Here is a 14,077-nt window from a genome sequence, read left to right as displayed (position 1 = left end):
TCGTGAAATTTAATAAACTTTACAATGGTGTTTCGTTTAGCTCGATAAGACAAGTATTTGTTGAGAAAAACGGTTTTTATTCCCGGTTCATAAGCGTCTCGCGTGGTGTTTAGTAATGTAAAGAGACAGACACGAATCCTTCTCACTTATAAATCCTTGCCCTATGTGATGGCCATTGAATCTTATCAACAAATTTTCCATGACTGATCCCCAGGGGCCTTAGGGATGGGGCCAAAACGGGTCAAATAGGCTAAAACTTTAAAAATCTTCTTCTGAAATACTGGAACTGGTTGAATCAAATACTCTGCATAGATGGAAAGGTCTTAAAGTCCTTTACAAAAATTGTGAATTATATGACCCTGGCGTCTCAGATTTTCCCCTGGGGAGGAGGTCAAGTTTACTAAAGTTTATAAAGGAAAAACACATTTATGAACATTATTTGCCTATTTTTCATAGGAAATTAGTCAATCTGGGTTAGAATTATTAGCCTGAGATAGCATTTTAACATCATATCCATATTGGTCTTGGCCGACCCCCAGGGACCAGAGGGGCGGGGCCAAAAGGGGTCAAAATGGATAACATTTCAAAAATCTTTCTTCTGAATTTACATAATCTTCATAGATTAAAAAGTCAAATTTATAAAATCACTGACTGACTTCAAGGGCCTGATGGGCCAATATATAGTGTTTATATGCATGTCTTTGTTTCATTCTGTATCTGAAATCAGGTGACCGTTAAGGGCCATGGGCCTCTTGTTATATCTATAAAACGTTTGCTTAACACACAAGAAATAAGCTAGATTAAGTAAAATTGAAACTGTACCCCATGTTAGCTGTTTCTGTTGAACATAGTACTATAGCTATTAGCATACACCAGAAATAATATGGATTAAGTAGAATTCAGATTGTAGTCTGCCTTAACTGGAGTTATGAAAAATTTGAATTGTAAAATTTCTATGATCCTTATTTATAGTAATGACAATGAAGTCCTCTTTCTATCCACAGAGTGCCTCTAACACGAGGAAAAGACCTAGTCAAGGCAAACTGAAAAACAAGTGAGCTAAAACTCATCAAGTCTTTCACATGGACTGCTTGTCAAACTTCCTGTGTTTCTATGGACAGCCTGACAGTGTGTTTCTATGGACAGCCTATGTTTCTATGGACAGCCTGTGTTTCTATTGACAGCCTGTGTTTCTATAGACAGCCTGTTCCTGTGACAACATGTTCTTATGTTACTAAGGACAACCTGTTCTTATGTTACTAAGGACAACCTTTTCTTATGTTACTAAGGACAACCTGTTCTTATGTTACTAAGGACAACCTGTTCTTATGTTACTAAGGACAACCTGTTCTTATGTTACTAAGGACAACCTGTTCTTATGTTACTAAGGACAACCTGTTCTTATGTTACTAAGGACAACCTGTTCTTATGATACTAAGGACAACCTGTTCTTATGATACTAAGGACAACCTGTTCTTATGATACTAAGGACAACCTGTTCTTATGTTACTAAGGACAACCTGTTCTTATGATACTAAGGACAGCCTGTTCAATAATGTGTGTGGATGGTATAAATGTCAACATCTTACATAGATACTGTCGATTTAGTGCTCTTCAATGGGACATGAACTTACAACACTGTTTTATGGTGAAACAATCTCCATTCCAATGAGAAGGACTGCTATTATATCTTGCCTGGTACAGTCTCAGGAATACCACCAAACATCCATGTATTGCTCAACCTGTACTTCTCACTTGACAACTTACAGTATTAATTTTTATCACTCAGCTACAACTGCCAGATTGATGCATTTGTTGGTGCCTATTTTCTGGCTGATAGATTAATATCATACATGTACCTTCTCTTTCTACATTAGGATCAGGAGTTTTAGTATCATTTTATAAAGAGAGATCAATTGTCCAAATCCAATTTATTTGATAACAGGTACATGGTTTGATTAGTACATCTTATAAATGTTTGGCAACATTTAGTATAAGCAAAAAAAGTTGTATAAACATTTAGCTAAATGTAAGCCAAGTTCTATCCACAATAAGGGTAACAGGGGTCACAGAAAACCTTTAAATCTCACATTGTATCACCTAAGTGTAATAATACAAGATTAAAGCACGGTTATAACAAACCTCTAGGAACATCTTAAATGACAGCAAATGAAAATCACTACGTTATAACCAGGAATTGGTTGTAAGCATGTGTGTTATATACATGTTTTACTGTATCATGTTTTTCAATCTCTTATATTCTACATTATTCAATTGCTGCACGTAGCAGTGTATATAACTTTGGAGATAATGAAAATGTTGAAGTGCCTATGATGACATGCTCCGCTGCATCTTTTTATGAAGCCCTGATCTATAGTTTCAACGTATCTGAGTGTCAATCTCTCTGGCTATTATAGAAAGGTTGAAATGTAATTATATAAATGTTCCCATTATGTAAGAGTGAAGTGCTTATTTAGGGTTTTATTTATGACTTGTTGCATTGTAAGTTATATATCTGAGTGGGTGAAGGAGGGGGAGACATTGGAGGGTCAACCTGTATGTATTATTAGTGAGTGGGCGAGTTGATAAGGTGCTCGTTATTATGGTGATTACATGGTGTTAAACGGAGGCATGGGGGTCAGGGGGCTGCTGAAATGAGTCTGTTTTGTAAGTGCTAACTTTAAGTTTAGTTGAAGCTTCAGTGGTGCAGTTGAAATTTTATGGAATAGGTGATAGGTGTTGTAAAATTGCAAAAATGAAAAATGCAAACTTTATGTAAGTGCTAAGTTTAAGTTCACTTAAAGGGTGGTGTGCTTGAGCATCTACTGAATAAATAATAGATGTTGTCAAATTGCAAATAAAAAATGCAAATTTGTTATACAATCATGCAATGTACATATATATATTAAGCAATGTAATGCAGTGTTACCCGTCTTTCGTTTTAATTTAAACATTCTGGTATCTGTGATCAGTATTTGATTATAATAAAAACAATGCACATCAACAATGCATTTTACTGTCATTTTGTGTATATAATTTATGCTACTTTGGACATTTAATAATTGATTTCCTTGTTGCTAATTACAGATGTTAGCTCATACAATATTTCTGTAAATATTATGTATATGATTATATTGTGTGTGTGTATGATTCTGAAATCTGTTCTCTTATTTAGTATTACTCGTATATAAGGGCATTTACATAGGATTACATAGTTATTGTCATTACTGCAAATAGTCAGACATTGTTTACCGGGTATAACTTTAAAATATACATGCTTGATGGTGCGGATGTTTTGGTGAATATTTTACCTGTATTTTACATGTATTACCACATTATACAATTATTAAAAGTGTGACTATATTCTTTATTATTATATCACTTCAAAATCTGGTTAACAAGTTTGGTTGAATGATTTGTACTTGTCTGACTACATGTACATTTTGATGATCAGTCTACGTGTGTTAAAGACAGCACATTACAGTTTATAAAATGCCTAGCATTGTAAAATCTTTTTTATTCCTTTAAAAGAAAGCATTTTATTACCACAGAAATCAAAACCACATTTGTATGTTATCTCTTTGTTTTTGTTTGTTTACCTATTTATGTTTATTTTGTGTATTTAGTTTTACTTTAATTTGTTAATTTCAAGTTTATTGCTTACATACCATTAAGCAGGGATTAATTTATCTATCAAAAAGTGCTGTAGTTTTTTGGTGCCAAGATTTTATTTTTGTGACAAAATTCAAGAATGAGGTTAATATCAAATGAAAGGAGTTTATGTGTAAACAATGAGTGCCTTTAAAAGAAACAATGTAATATCAAAAGTATGTACACATATACGAAGGAAAGAAACGTTTGTTTAAGAATTAAGTATAATAAGTATCGGAACAGGGTAGTTTATTTATGAGATAAAGTCAGAACTGTGTATGAACAGAAATGGCTATACCTAGAAAAAGAAGTATTTTAACAAAGAAATTTATAAATATCAACTGGAATTTAGATTCAAATTATACATTAAATTGATATGTACATGTTTTAAATTGATGCTGTGTCTCACAGTTATATCCGATATAAAAATTTGTTAAGAGTCATTGGCCCTTTCTCAGTACACAATAATGTATCTAAATCTGATGTTGCACACTGTCATGTGTTTAATATAACCTTTTTTTTTATATCCCAGACAGTTGAAATAGAAAGTCCAATGTCTGCTAATTAAACCTTGTTATAGCCTGAATTCAGTATCATTCCATTTATAAGGTTAGAATATTTACTCACAATTTGTTCAGTAGTTCTGCCCCATTCATATGGCATCTTATTAAAGATGCTATACCGCTGACAGAGCATAATGCTCTACATGATTAAGACAACAACTGGTGCTTACTCATATATGCATATGTTTAATTGATACAATGAAATATATAAAATTAGTTGTTTTGCTTTTTACACGTGCACCTTCAGTGCTTCATTCGATATGGGGCAAAGTGCCACAGATTTTGTTTCATGAACCGGTTAATTGTTTTAGATATTGATTTTCTGAAGTAAAATAAGGAGCTCAAAATTAATGATGGTGACAATAAAATACTTTCCGTCGGCGGTGTAGCACCTTTCAAATCAATTAAGTAAAATAAATAAATGAAATAGGGCTAAACTACAAATACGAGTATAAATGTATGTATGTAAACAGTACCTGTATTGCTTATAAGAGAAATGCTGTAATCTTTTGAAACTTAGTTATGTGCTCTATACCAAAACAAATAACATTACTTATCTGATTAATGTATCAAGAGTTATGTCAATTGTTTGTTACTTGAAATTGTAGTTATGAGTAATGAGGGCTAGTTTCAAGTTTGTGACTTATTTAAGTTTAAGAATGTGAATTCTGCATTCATTCATTATGAATTTAGAATTTGAAGAAATTCTATTGTGATTATACAAGACTATTTGTTTGTTATTTTCTTGTTTTATAATTTTGCTGTGCTATGTTCATAATTTTATTTAATTCCATCCTAATTTTTTTAGTTTTGTTTTTCACTGACCATATTCTTATTTTTGTGCCAACATTTTGCTGTGTTTAATTCACTGTATATTTATCTGTAGCATTGCTCACCATCCTATTTTAAACTTTGTGTAAAATAGCACAGGGATCTGACACACTTTTCCCACCAACAGTATATATACATGTATGTATATGTATTATAGGTACTATGATATAGTACGCATATATATACTGTTAGTTTGAAACTCATGCCAGATCTCTTTGTAAAAAACAGTGGTGTTTAAAAAACAAGTTATTTTAGGATTTAAGAAAAAAGAAATGACACAAAAGCTGTACTTAAAACCTTTGGCACAATTAGAAATGTTTTGTACTCAAATAAGTTTCTGTTGAAAACCATGTTAAAATCTTAATGAAAGTTAAAAGATTTTCTTTTATTGAGCTAAATTGTGATCAGATTTACTTTGATGATGACGTAACTCATTCACTCATGATAACATGTGAACTCTTTCAAGGCTAGTAGAATTCATTAAGAATTTTCAGGGGGTCGATTTGTTAAAGAGTAATTAAAATTCATTTATGAAGACAATTTGTATTTACATGTATTATCCCAGAGTCTATGTTTGTGTTCAGTAAATCGGTATCCAAACTGTACTACAAGTTATTCTGTATTTGCATATTACAGAGTTATCTGCCCTTGTGGTAGGTATTGATTTTGATGTCATGTGTTTGCTAGTGTAATGTCATACTTTTCAGTGAAAACGATGTGAATTTCGCTCACAAAATAATATATGACATCACCATTGATACCTACCTGAAAGGGAGGTAACTCTGTGATATGCAAAAACGGAATATGAACTCTGTGGTATGGATCTGCATTTTGTTAGCTCCATGTGTGTTCACTGATTTACAATTCCAACTCCTCTCTAACAGATATGTTACTGTGTGTCTGCCTGAATATGGATGTAATTAATTTTGTAAATATGTAAATAGCTTACATGTGAGATATTTATGCAAGAGTTTTCAAAATAAAGAGAGAAAATCATTCTCTTTTGTCTGTTTTTAGTAACAGCTGATTACAAATTCAAGTGATACACTCCATTTCATGTACATCAGGTCTTCCAAAAGAAGAACAGTGTGTTGAGTAAGTATACAGAATGCAAATTCCAGAAGAAGAATGGTACATATCAAGTCAATCTTTGGTCTCTTTGAATCTTAGTTTTTAGCCCACCATCGTCAGATTATGAGCTATTGAAATAATGACCCTGGCTGTTATAGAACTAATAAAAGCAAACCTATTCTAATTACCTTTTGTCTGTGGTCTCCAAACCTATTCTAATCACCTTTTGTCTTTTGTCTTTGATCTGTTCCTCCATGAACAATTCTTATCATTATTTCAGGAAGTCTAGAAGGAATCTCTCTCAAATTATCTCGGGTATACCTGGTACGTTCCCATTGGTGCTTAGTTATGCACGGCATGCTACAGAACCGATATTAGGTCTCAAGGTCTCTTGATTATTAACATGTCACAGAAAATTTCTTAGCTCATTTCACTACCATAAATTATTTCTTGTGGCAAATTTTTCAAGAAAGACTTTTAACTTCTGCCTGTTTGTACATGAAATTAATTACAAATCACAGTGAGCAAAATTTAGAACAAAAACAAACTATGTGCTTATTACAGTTCTTCATTATTTTATTTTCACAAAACTCAACAAGATACTGTATATTAGAGTGACAACATGCACAGACAGCATGTACACATCTCATCTGTATTTGTAATACCATGTACATCTTTTGTTGGAATATGAATGTGATTGTCACATTTGATCAAATATGTTACATTACAATGCTTGGTGATGCAAAGAGGGATCACTGCAAAACCTGCGTGATAATGCCCAAACCATTTCATCTACTACAGAGAAGCAGGCATATTGCACATAGAATAAAGCTGTCTGTGATCTGGTGAAAACATGGTCAAACTTTTGTTAATTACGCTTCATATTGGATAAAAAGAAATGATCACTGATTTGACACAAGTCTAAATTTGGTTTGTTATAATATTGTAAACTTATTTACTGTATTCTGCCTAAATCTTAATAAACACACATACTATTCAGTATATAAAGGACTAAGGTTGAGGACTTTGGGTTAATTTCTTGTCATCAATTTTTGGAATTAAAAATATACATTGTAAAAAGTAGTTTAAACCATTTGGGAACATTTTTGACAAATATTGAATGCCTTGCTATCTACGTAGCGTGTTACCATATTGATTTTTCAATATTTTTCTTTAAAGTTGAGTCAGTGTGACTTTATTGATCTATCACTGACCTTTCAACTTGACCATTGATCTATCACTGACCTTTCAACTTGACCATAAACTTACATAAGTAAGCACACTCATATGGAAGTTGTATGGACCACCATTACACCCTGCCATATCATACATCTGTATAGCGTTGCCTTAAATAAAATCTCTGTTTTAAAGGATAGCTACCACTTTCATTGGCCTTAAATGATCGTGAACTTTGATGACAAGATTAGAAAATCATATGACACACCGACTTTCCCTCTTGGCAAATTCTACTGTTCCTGACTTTTGCCTCTTGTCAAATGTTTATGAAATTCTACTCTTCTAACTTTAATGCAAATTTTGTTGAACTACAGCCACCGGCCATGGTCCCAATAGATGTATAAATATTAGTTGTATTTCAGTATTGGTCTTAGGTCAGAATCTACAGTAAAGGCTCTGTGGCCAAGGCAGCAATCTCTGTCGAGGTATTAAAATATGGAAAGACACATCAATCATTATTGATTTGGAAAACTCATAAAAAAAATGAAATCACAGACATTGTTGGTGTGAACGAATTGTTACGGTCAGCTGGGATAAGTACGGACCAGTAACCATGGAGACACTTCCTATTGATTACCATCTCGTTAAACAACGTTTTCCATTGGTCAAAATTTGCCCTATACATTCACATAACAAAATTATACAGTGGTGAAAATCTCAAATTGACACATCACTTAGAAATGGAATAACCATTTCAGTAACAACAGAATTAAGAAAGTTTTAACCAGCCCATAAACACTCAACATGACCAACGAGACATTAGAATATGCAAGTCATCTATACAGATATAACATTTGATATATAACGTACTGAGTAATGTTTTGAGCCAGAATAATTTCTTTTGTAATAAATACACATCAGTTTGGCTGCATGTCTTCATTATTTACATTACTATCACAAACAAAATGTACAACATATTCAAGTATTTTTTTTAACAATTCTTTCCTCTTTGGAAAGAATATCAAGTACATGAAGCTTTACATAAAAAAACTTGAGAAAAACAAAGATGGAAGTTTGAAATTAGGATGGTTTTGCAATTAACAGCAGTGCTGAAATATACCCGACAACTGCTTTTTATCATGACAAGTTGCCATATTAATGGTATATTAGAAAATGATGTTTTTTTTGTCATAATGAAATCTACATGTTGGAAATATTAATCTATTCATAGAACAGAACTCTTCGGATGTTTCCTTTCACTTTGCATGTGAAAGAGTCAGGAAAATAAATGCAATATCTATATGATAGCATAAGATCAACACTCTAACAAATTGCAATACATGTATTAGTGAATGATATTAGAATATGAGTACATACCCAAATGGATGAAGATGAGATGATGGTTACATCTTATGACAACCTTACCCGGTACTAGTAAATGGTGCACTGTAACATTGTCCAACATTTACGTATGTACATGGATAATAATGTACCGTAACATTGTCAAACATTTACATATCCCAGATATGTACATGGATAATGATGTACTGTAACATTGTCCAACATTTACATATCCCAGATATGTACATGGATAATGGTGTACTGTAACATTTGTCCAACATTTACATATCCCAGATATGTACATGGATAATGGTGTACTGTAACATTGTCTAACATTTACATATCCCTGATATGTACATGGATAATGATGTAATGTTACATTGTCCAACATTTACATATCCCAGATATGTACATGGATAATGATGTATTGTAACATTTGTCCAACATTTACATATCCCAGATATGTACATGGATAATGATGTAATGTTACATTGTCCAACATTTACATATCCCAGATATGTACATGGATAATGGTGTATTGTAACATTTGTCCAACATTTACATATCCCAGATATGTACATGGATAATGATGTAATGTTACATTGTCCAATATTTACATTTCCCAGATATGTACATCGATAATGGTGTACTGTAACATTGCCCAACATTTACATATCCCAGATATGTACATGGATAATGGTGTACTGTAACATTGCCCAACATTTACATATCCCGGATATTTACACTTCATTCTGCATGAAGTTTTACCAAACATTTACAAAAAATACCTTTTATTTTCACTAATTTAATCTTAACATACAAATGGCCTCCATATCAAAATTTACTTTGGATATCCATTAGGTTTAACAAAAAAAATAAAAATAAGAGTTCCCAGAGGGATCTTTTAGCTCACCAAAGATTGATCTATGTCTGACAAATGAAACAGGATTTTTTTTCTCTGTTTTTCAAACTTAAACTTCTTTTTTCTGCTTTTCAAACTTAAAATTCTTTTTTTTTCTGCTTTTCTTTTTTTTCTGCTTTTCAAACTTAAAACAATCAAAATCCAAGATGATGGTCGGCCATCTTGATGACCGATCAGAATCAGAATGCAATAGGCAGAAGTAGGGCCCTAGAAGAACCTACATGAAAATTTCAGAACGATCCCTTCAGTACTTTCTGCGAAAAAGCAGTAACAAACTTTAACTACCTATCAAAATCCAAGATGGCTGCCTGGCGGCCATTTTTTTAACCAATCGGTCCCAAAATGCAATATCCGCAACTAGGGCCTTAGGGGAACCTACATATGAAATTTGAAACGATCCCTTCATTACTTTCTGAGAAAAATGGCTGTAACAAACTTAAACTATCAAAACCAAAGACGGCTGCCTGGTGGCCATCTTGTTTACTGATCAGTCCCAAAATCAGCATGACACTCCAAGTGATCTAGGGAAACCTACATATGGACTTTGAGACAGATCCCTTTAGTACTTTGTGAGAAATAGCAGAAACAAACTTTAAGTATCAAAATCCAAGATGGCTGCCTTGCGGCCATATTGTTTTTCCGATCAGTCTCAAAATCAGCATGACACTCCTAGGGACAAAGGAAACCATGCATTTAAATTTGAGAAATATCTCAGGAGTACTTCTTGAGAAAAAGCTGTAACAAACATCAACTGCCAAAATCCAAGATGGCTGACTGGCGACCATATTGTTTTTTCAATCATTCTGAAAATCAGCGTGACACTCCTAGGGCCCTAGGGAAATCTACATATGAGATTTGAGACAGATCCCTTCAAAGAATTCTTAAAAAATGGTAACAAATATCAACTGCAAAAATCTAAAATGGCTGTCCGGTGGTCATACTGTTTTTCCAATCATTCTGAAAATCAGCATGACACTCCTAGGGACCAAGAGAATGCATGTAAAATTTGAAAAATATCCGTACAGTACTTCTCAAAAAATAGCGAAAACAAGCATTGTTTACGGATGGACCATGGTGGACGGACAACCGAACGGACCACGGACAAAAGGCGATTTGAATAGCCAACCATCTGATGGTGGTGGTCTAATAAATAGTTTAATAACATTAACAGAGAATAACTCCAGTTTTTGTGAAAGTATTGTTTCATTTGTAATCCATATATGAAATGTCTCAGAGGTAAGAATGCCGTCGTTTACATAATCAAATCATGGCAGAACAGGGTAACACCATTTTATGGATGGGATATAATAATCGTAATCTTGTAATAAATAATAAATAGAGAAAAATGTATGAAGTGATTAATATCATAAATGACTGTCATGACAAGTTTAACAAAGCTAGAAAATGCACTTCTCTACAACAAAGTTGTGTGAATGGTCATATGGATGTCCTTTTCATGCAAATATTGATTTAAGACATTCACCTCTGAAATTTAATCATGGACAGGTCGAGCCATTGATTCAGAAGAGTCTAAATGTGTTTTCAGGGGTGAGTTAACTGATTTAATGAAAACCTGACCTCTTCTCTCAATTTGTACACTTGATACAGGATCATGTTTCTCCCTCTATTAACATAATGTGAAAAATATAAAAAGTAGTTTTTAATTTTGCAAGCCTTGGTGAGCAAAGTCTTAAATTTTCAAGACAAGTTTATGACTTTTTATCACATAACTACAACTACAACCTACATTGCAAAGAAATTCAATGTCAAAATATGTTGCAATAATCCAGAAGAAGCTGCCATTTTGTCAAAACGTACTTGAACCGTGACACCACATCATTGGTTAATGATGTTAAGTTATCAAGTTAGGATGAATTTCCAGATAATGGAAATCGCTCCAGGACATATTACACTAGTGAAATATGCATAAAATATTATGCGGGCGAAGTCACTGAATATTAGGCGGATAATATGATAAAAATCCAACATATCTAACCATGAACTTTAGGATGGTAGCACTTACCGTATTTGACCCAATAAGTGCCCAGGGCGTTTAAAAAATTGAAAAGGTGCTAATAAGACGAAATTATTGCAAATCTAGACAGTTTTGGTCTTTTTTATGCGTGGACAATTGTAATTGAGGCCACAAAATGGGGGAGGGGCGCCTATAGGGACATGGGCGCTTATTGGGTCGAATACAGTAATACAGATTTTATTATTTTATGATAATAAGCCCACTTTGTGACCTTAATGCCTTAAAAAAATATGCTATTTCATTTTTGTACAATAAGCTGTTCTTTGATTCCGAATGTCTGACCATCTACCTGGGATAACTACAGTTCACAGAGGAGGATATCAACAACTGGACACATTATTTGAATACAAAATTCAATTTAAGAGAAATATCACAGTAAATATGGGACAATTTGTTTAACAAATCTTATACACTGGCTGTTATAACACAAATTAGTAAATTGATTCCTCCACACGTGAGGATTTACATGTATTTATTTAATAAATAATTCCTATTTTTAATCAAGAATTGATTATATACATAACATCATTATCTAATAAATAGATTTACAACATTTTAACCAGAACTGTAACAATAGATATCCATGGATATGAACAATGAACTTCCTGATAATAGACACTTTTTTGTAACTTAATTATTCTATAAAGAAAACACTCTGTAAATATAACATAATTTGAAAATACAAATAAATATGCGCCGTAACTATTTTATACAAATAATATTTATATACATGCATATATCATTTACAATTTGATTGTCTATGGGATAATCAACTGCATCAGGTAAGGTGCTAATATAAAACAGACCATATTAATATATTCCAACAAAATATTGTCAATTACAGGTACATTACTGTAGAAATTGTGTCATTTATACATTTGTTTCAATGTGCTGAAACAGAATTTGAAATTGTGGTATAAACCCTGTTTTATCTCATCCATCCCTATATTACCACAATGGAATATTCCATATCTCATTAATCCCTATATTACCACAATGGAATATTCCACTTTTACAATTAGAAGAGTGCAAATGTTTATTTAGAGGTGAATAAGGAAATAATTCCATCCTGAAAGCCATAATATTACTTCCACATCTACCCCGCCACAGTCTGCTTTTGATTTTGGAAACCACCCTTTAAATTGTATTTTACAGAAGATATTGAATGGACATGCAATTTAACTATAAAAGAAGGCCATTTTTGGGAGTCCTGCTGAACTGAGAATCACAAAACAATCTTAAGTCTAAGATGTTTTGAAGTTTTGAATTTGCGATCACAGAAGGTGTAATAAAAGGTTACATAATTTTTGATTGGCTAAGTGAAAATCTAAACATATCTTAAGATATTTTAATGGGATAACCAAAGACCTAATTCACAGCAGACAAAGTAAGAACCATTTTTTGACTGTTGGTTAGAAAAGATATTTTCACTGTGCGTTAATACAAATTCATAGAATATTTGCAAAGTATTTATTAACCACATGCTAGACTTTAATTCTAATTCAATAATCTATTTTTATAAGAGTATGGTAAAATAAAAAGTGGTTTATATCAGCATGGTTTTAGATCTTTGAGTATATCCATTAAATAAGCTACAAGTTAATGATTTCCTTCCCTAAAGCAAGAGATTCATTAGATGATAAGTATGACCTTGAAAGATTCGTTAGATGATAAGTATGACCTTGAAAGATTCATTAGATGATACGTATGACCGTGAAGAAAGGTCACATCAACCATTTACACAGATTTGCTAGTCTCTCAATCTTTCAGGCTACAAAATCATTTGAGCAAACATTTTTTCTTGGCACACATTATTCATTACTTGTAAAACTTGTCGAACTGAACACGTTATGTTGTGTAAGCGACATAACCCTCTGTTTAGAGCTGATACAGGGAATGTGACACACTGATGAATTTATCTTCATGGTGATGAACAATCAGATTATCAAATGTCAAGGTTTCTCATCATAAGCCAGGTTCCTAAACCCTACAATGTCAAAACTATTGTCTAAAGATTCCAGAGACAACGCTGAACTCCTCAGATTTGGAAGGGTTACGACCTCTATCCTCACAAACTAATCAGCTAAGATTTGGTGACAACACCAACAGATAATCGTAGATCTATTGAATCGTAGATCTATTGTATTCCGTAGATTCCAAAATGTCGAGGCTACAGTAAAACTCAGTAAGGTCAAGATTCAAGCACCTTTTCACCTGAAAAACATAACATACACACAATGATAGTTGTTAGGTTTCATACAATTACTGAATCCTATGAACTCACTCTAACTATTAAAATACAACCTATCTGTGCAGATTTAAAAATATGTTGGTATTCACACATTTTCCTGATGTTTAAGATAACAATCATTGAAATGAACTCGCCAATTAACATCTGGAAATTATATCTAAATATATAGAGCAACTTCTAATGGATTCATGTCGTATAGATATAAAGCTAACTGTATGATCAATCAAATTTTAACT

At 32.7% G+C, this 14,077-nt stretch overlaps 2 protein-coding genes across 8 annotated transcripts in view; one reads left to right on the top strand and one right to left on the bottom strand.

The window, feature by feature from the left end:
* LOC138318165 (patatin-like phospholipase domain-containing protein 7) overlaps window positions 1-6,042 on the top strand; it is a 48,747-nt gene extending 42,705 nt beyond the window's left edge. For all 4 annotated transcript variants that reach the window (XM_069260321.1, XM_069260320.1, XM_069260318.1 and 1 more), the window contains one exon: window positions 1,005-6,042. In XM_069260321.1, coding sequence (XP_069116422.1) covers window positions 1,005-1,058 — 54 coding nt within the window. In that variant the 3' untranslated portion in view covers window positions 1,059-6,042. The remainder of the gene's footprint in view (window positions 1-1,004) is intronic.
* A 629-nt stretch (window positions 6,043-6,671) lies between these two features.
* Window positions 6,672-14,077, bottom strand: part of LOC138318164 (uncharacterized) — a 29,685-nt gene continuing 22,279 nt past the window's right edge. For 3 of the 4 annotated variants that reach the window (XM_069260317.1, XM_069260315.1, XM_069260316.1), the window contains exon 11: window positions 6,672-13,804. In XM_069260317.1, the coding sequence (XP_069116418.1) occupies window positions 13,782-13,804 (23 nt within the window). In that variant the 3' untranslated portion in view covers window positions 6,672-13,781. The remainder of the gene's footprint in view (window positions 13,805-14,077) is intronic. The other variant, XR_011207841.1, reaches the window with a different exon arrangement.

Source organism: Argopecten irradians, chromosome 3, assembly GCF_041381155.1.
Source record: "Argopecten irradians isolate NY chromosome 3, Ai_NY, whole genome shotgun sequence".
Taxonomy (NCBI): Eukaryota; Metazoa; Mollusca; class Bivalvia; order Pectinida; family Pectinidae; genus Argopecten; species Argopecten irradians.
The sequence above is the reverse complement of the archived record's forward strand: the minus strand, read 5'-3'. Positions and strand labels throughout refer to the sequence as shown.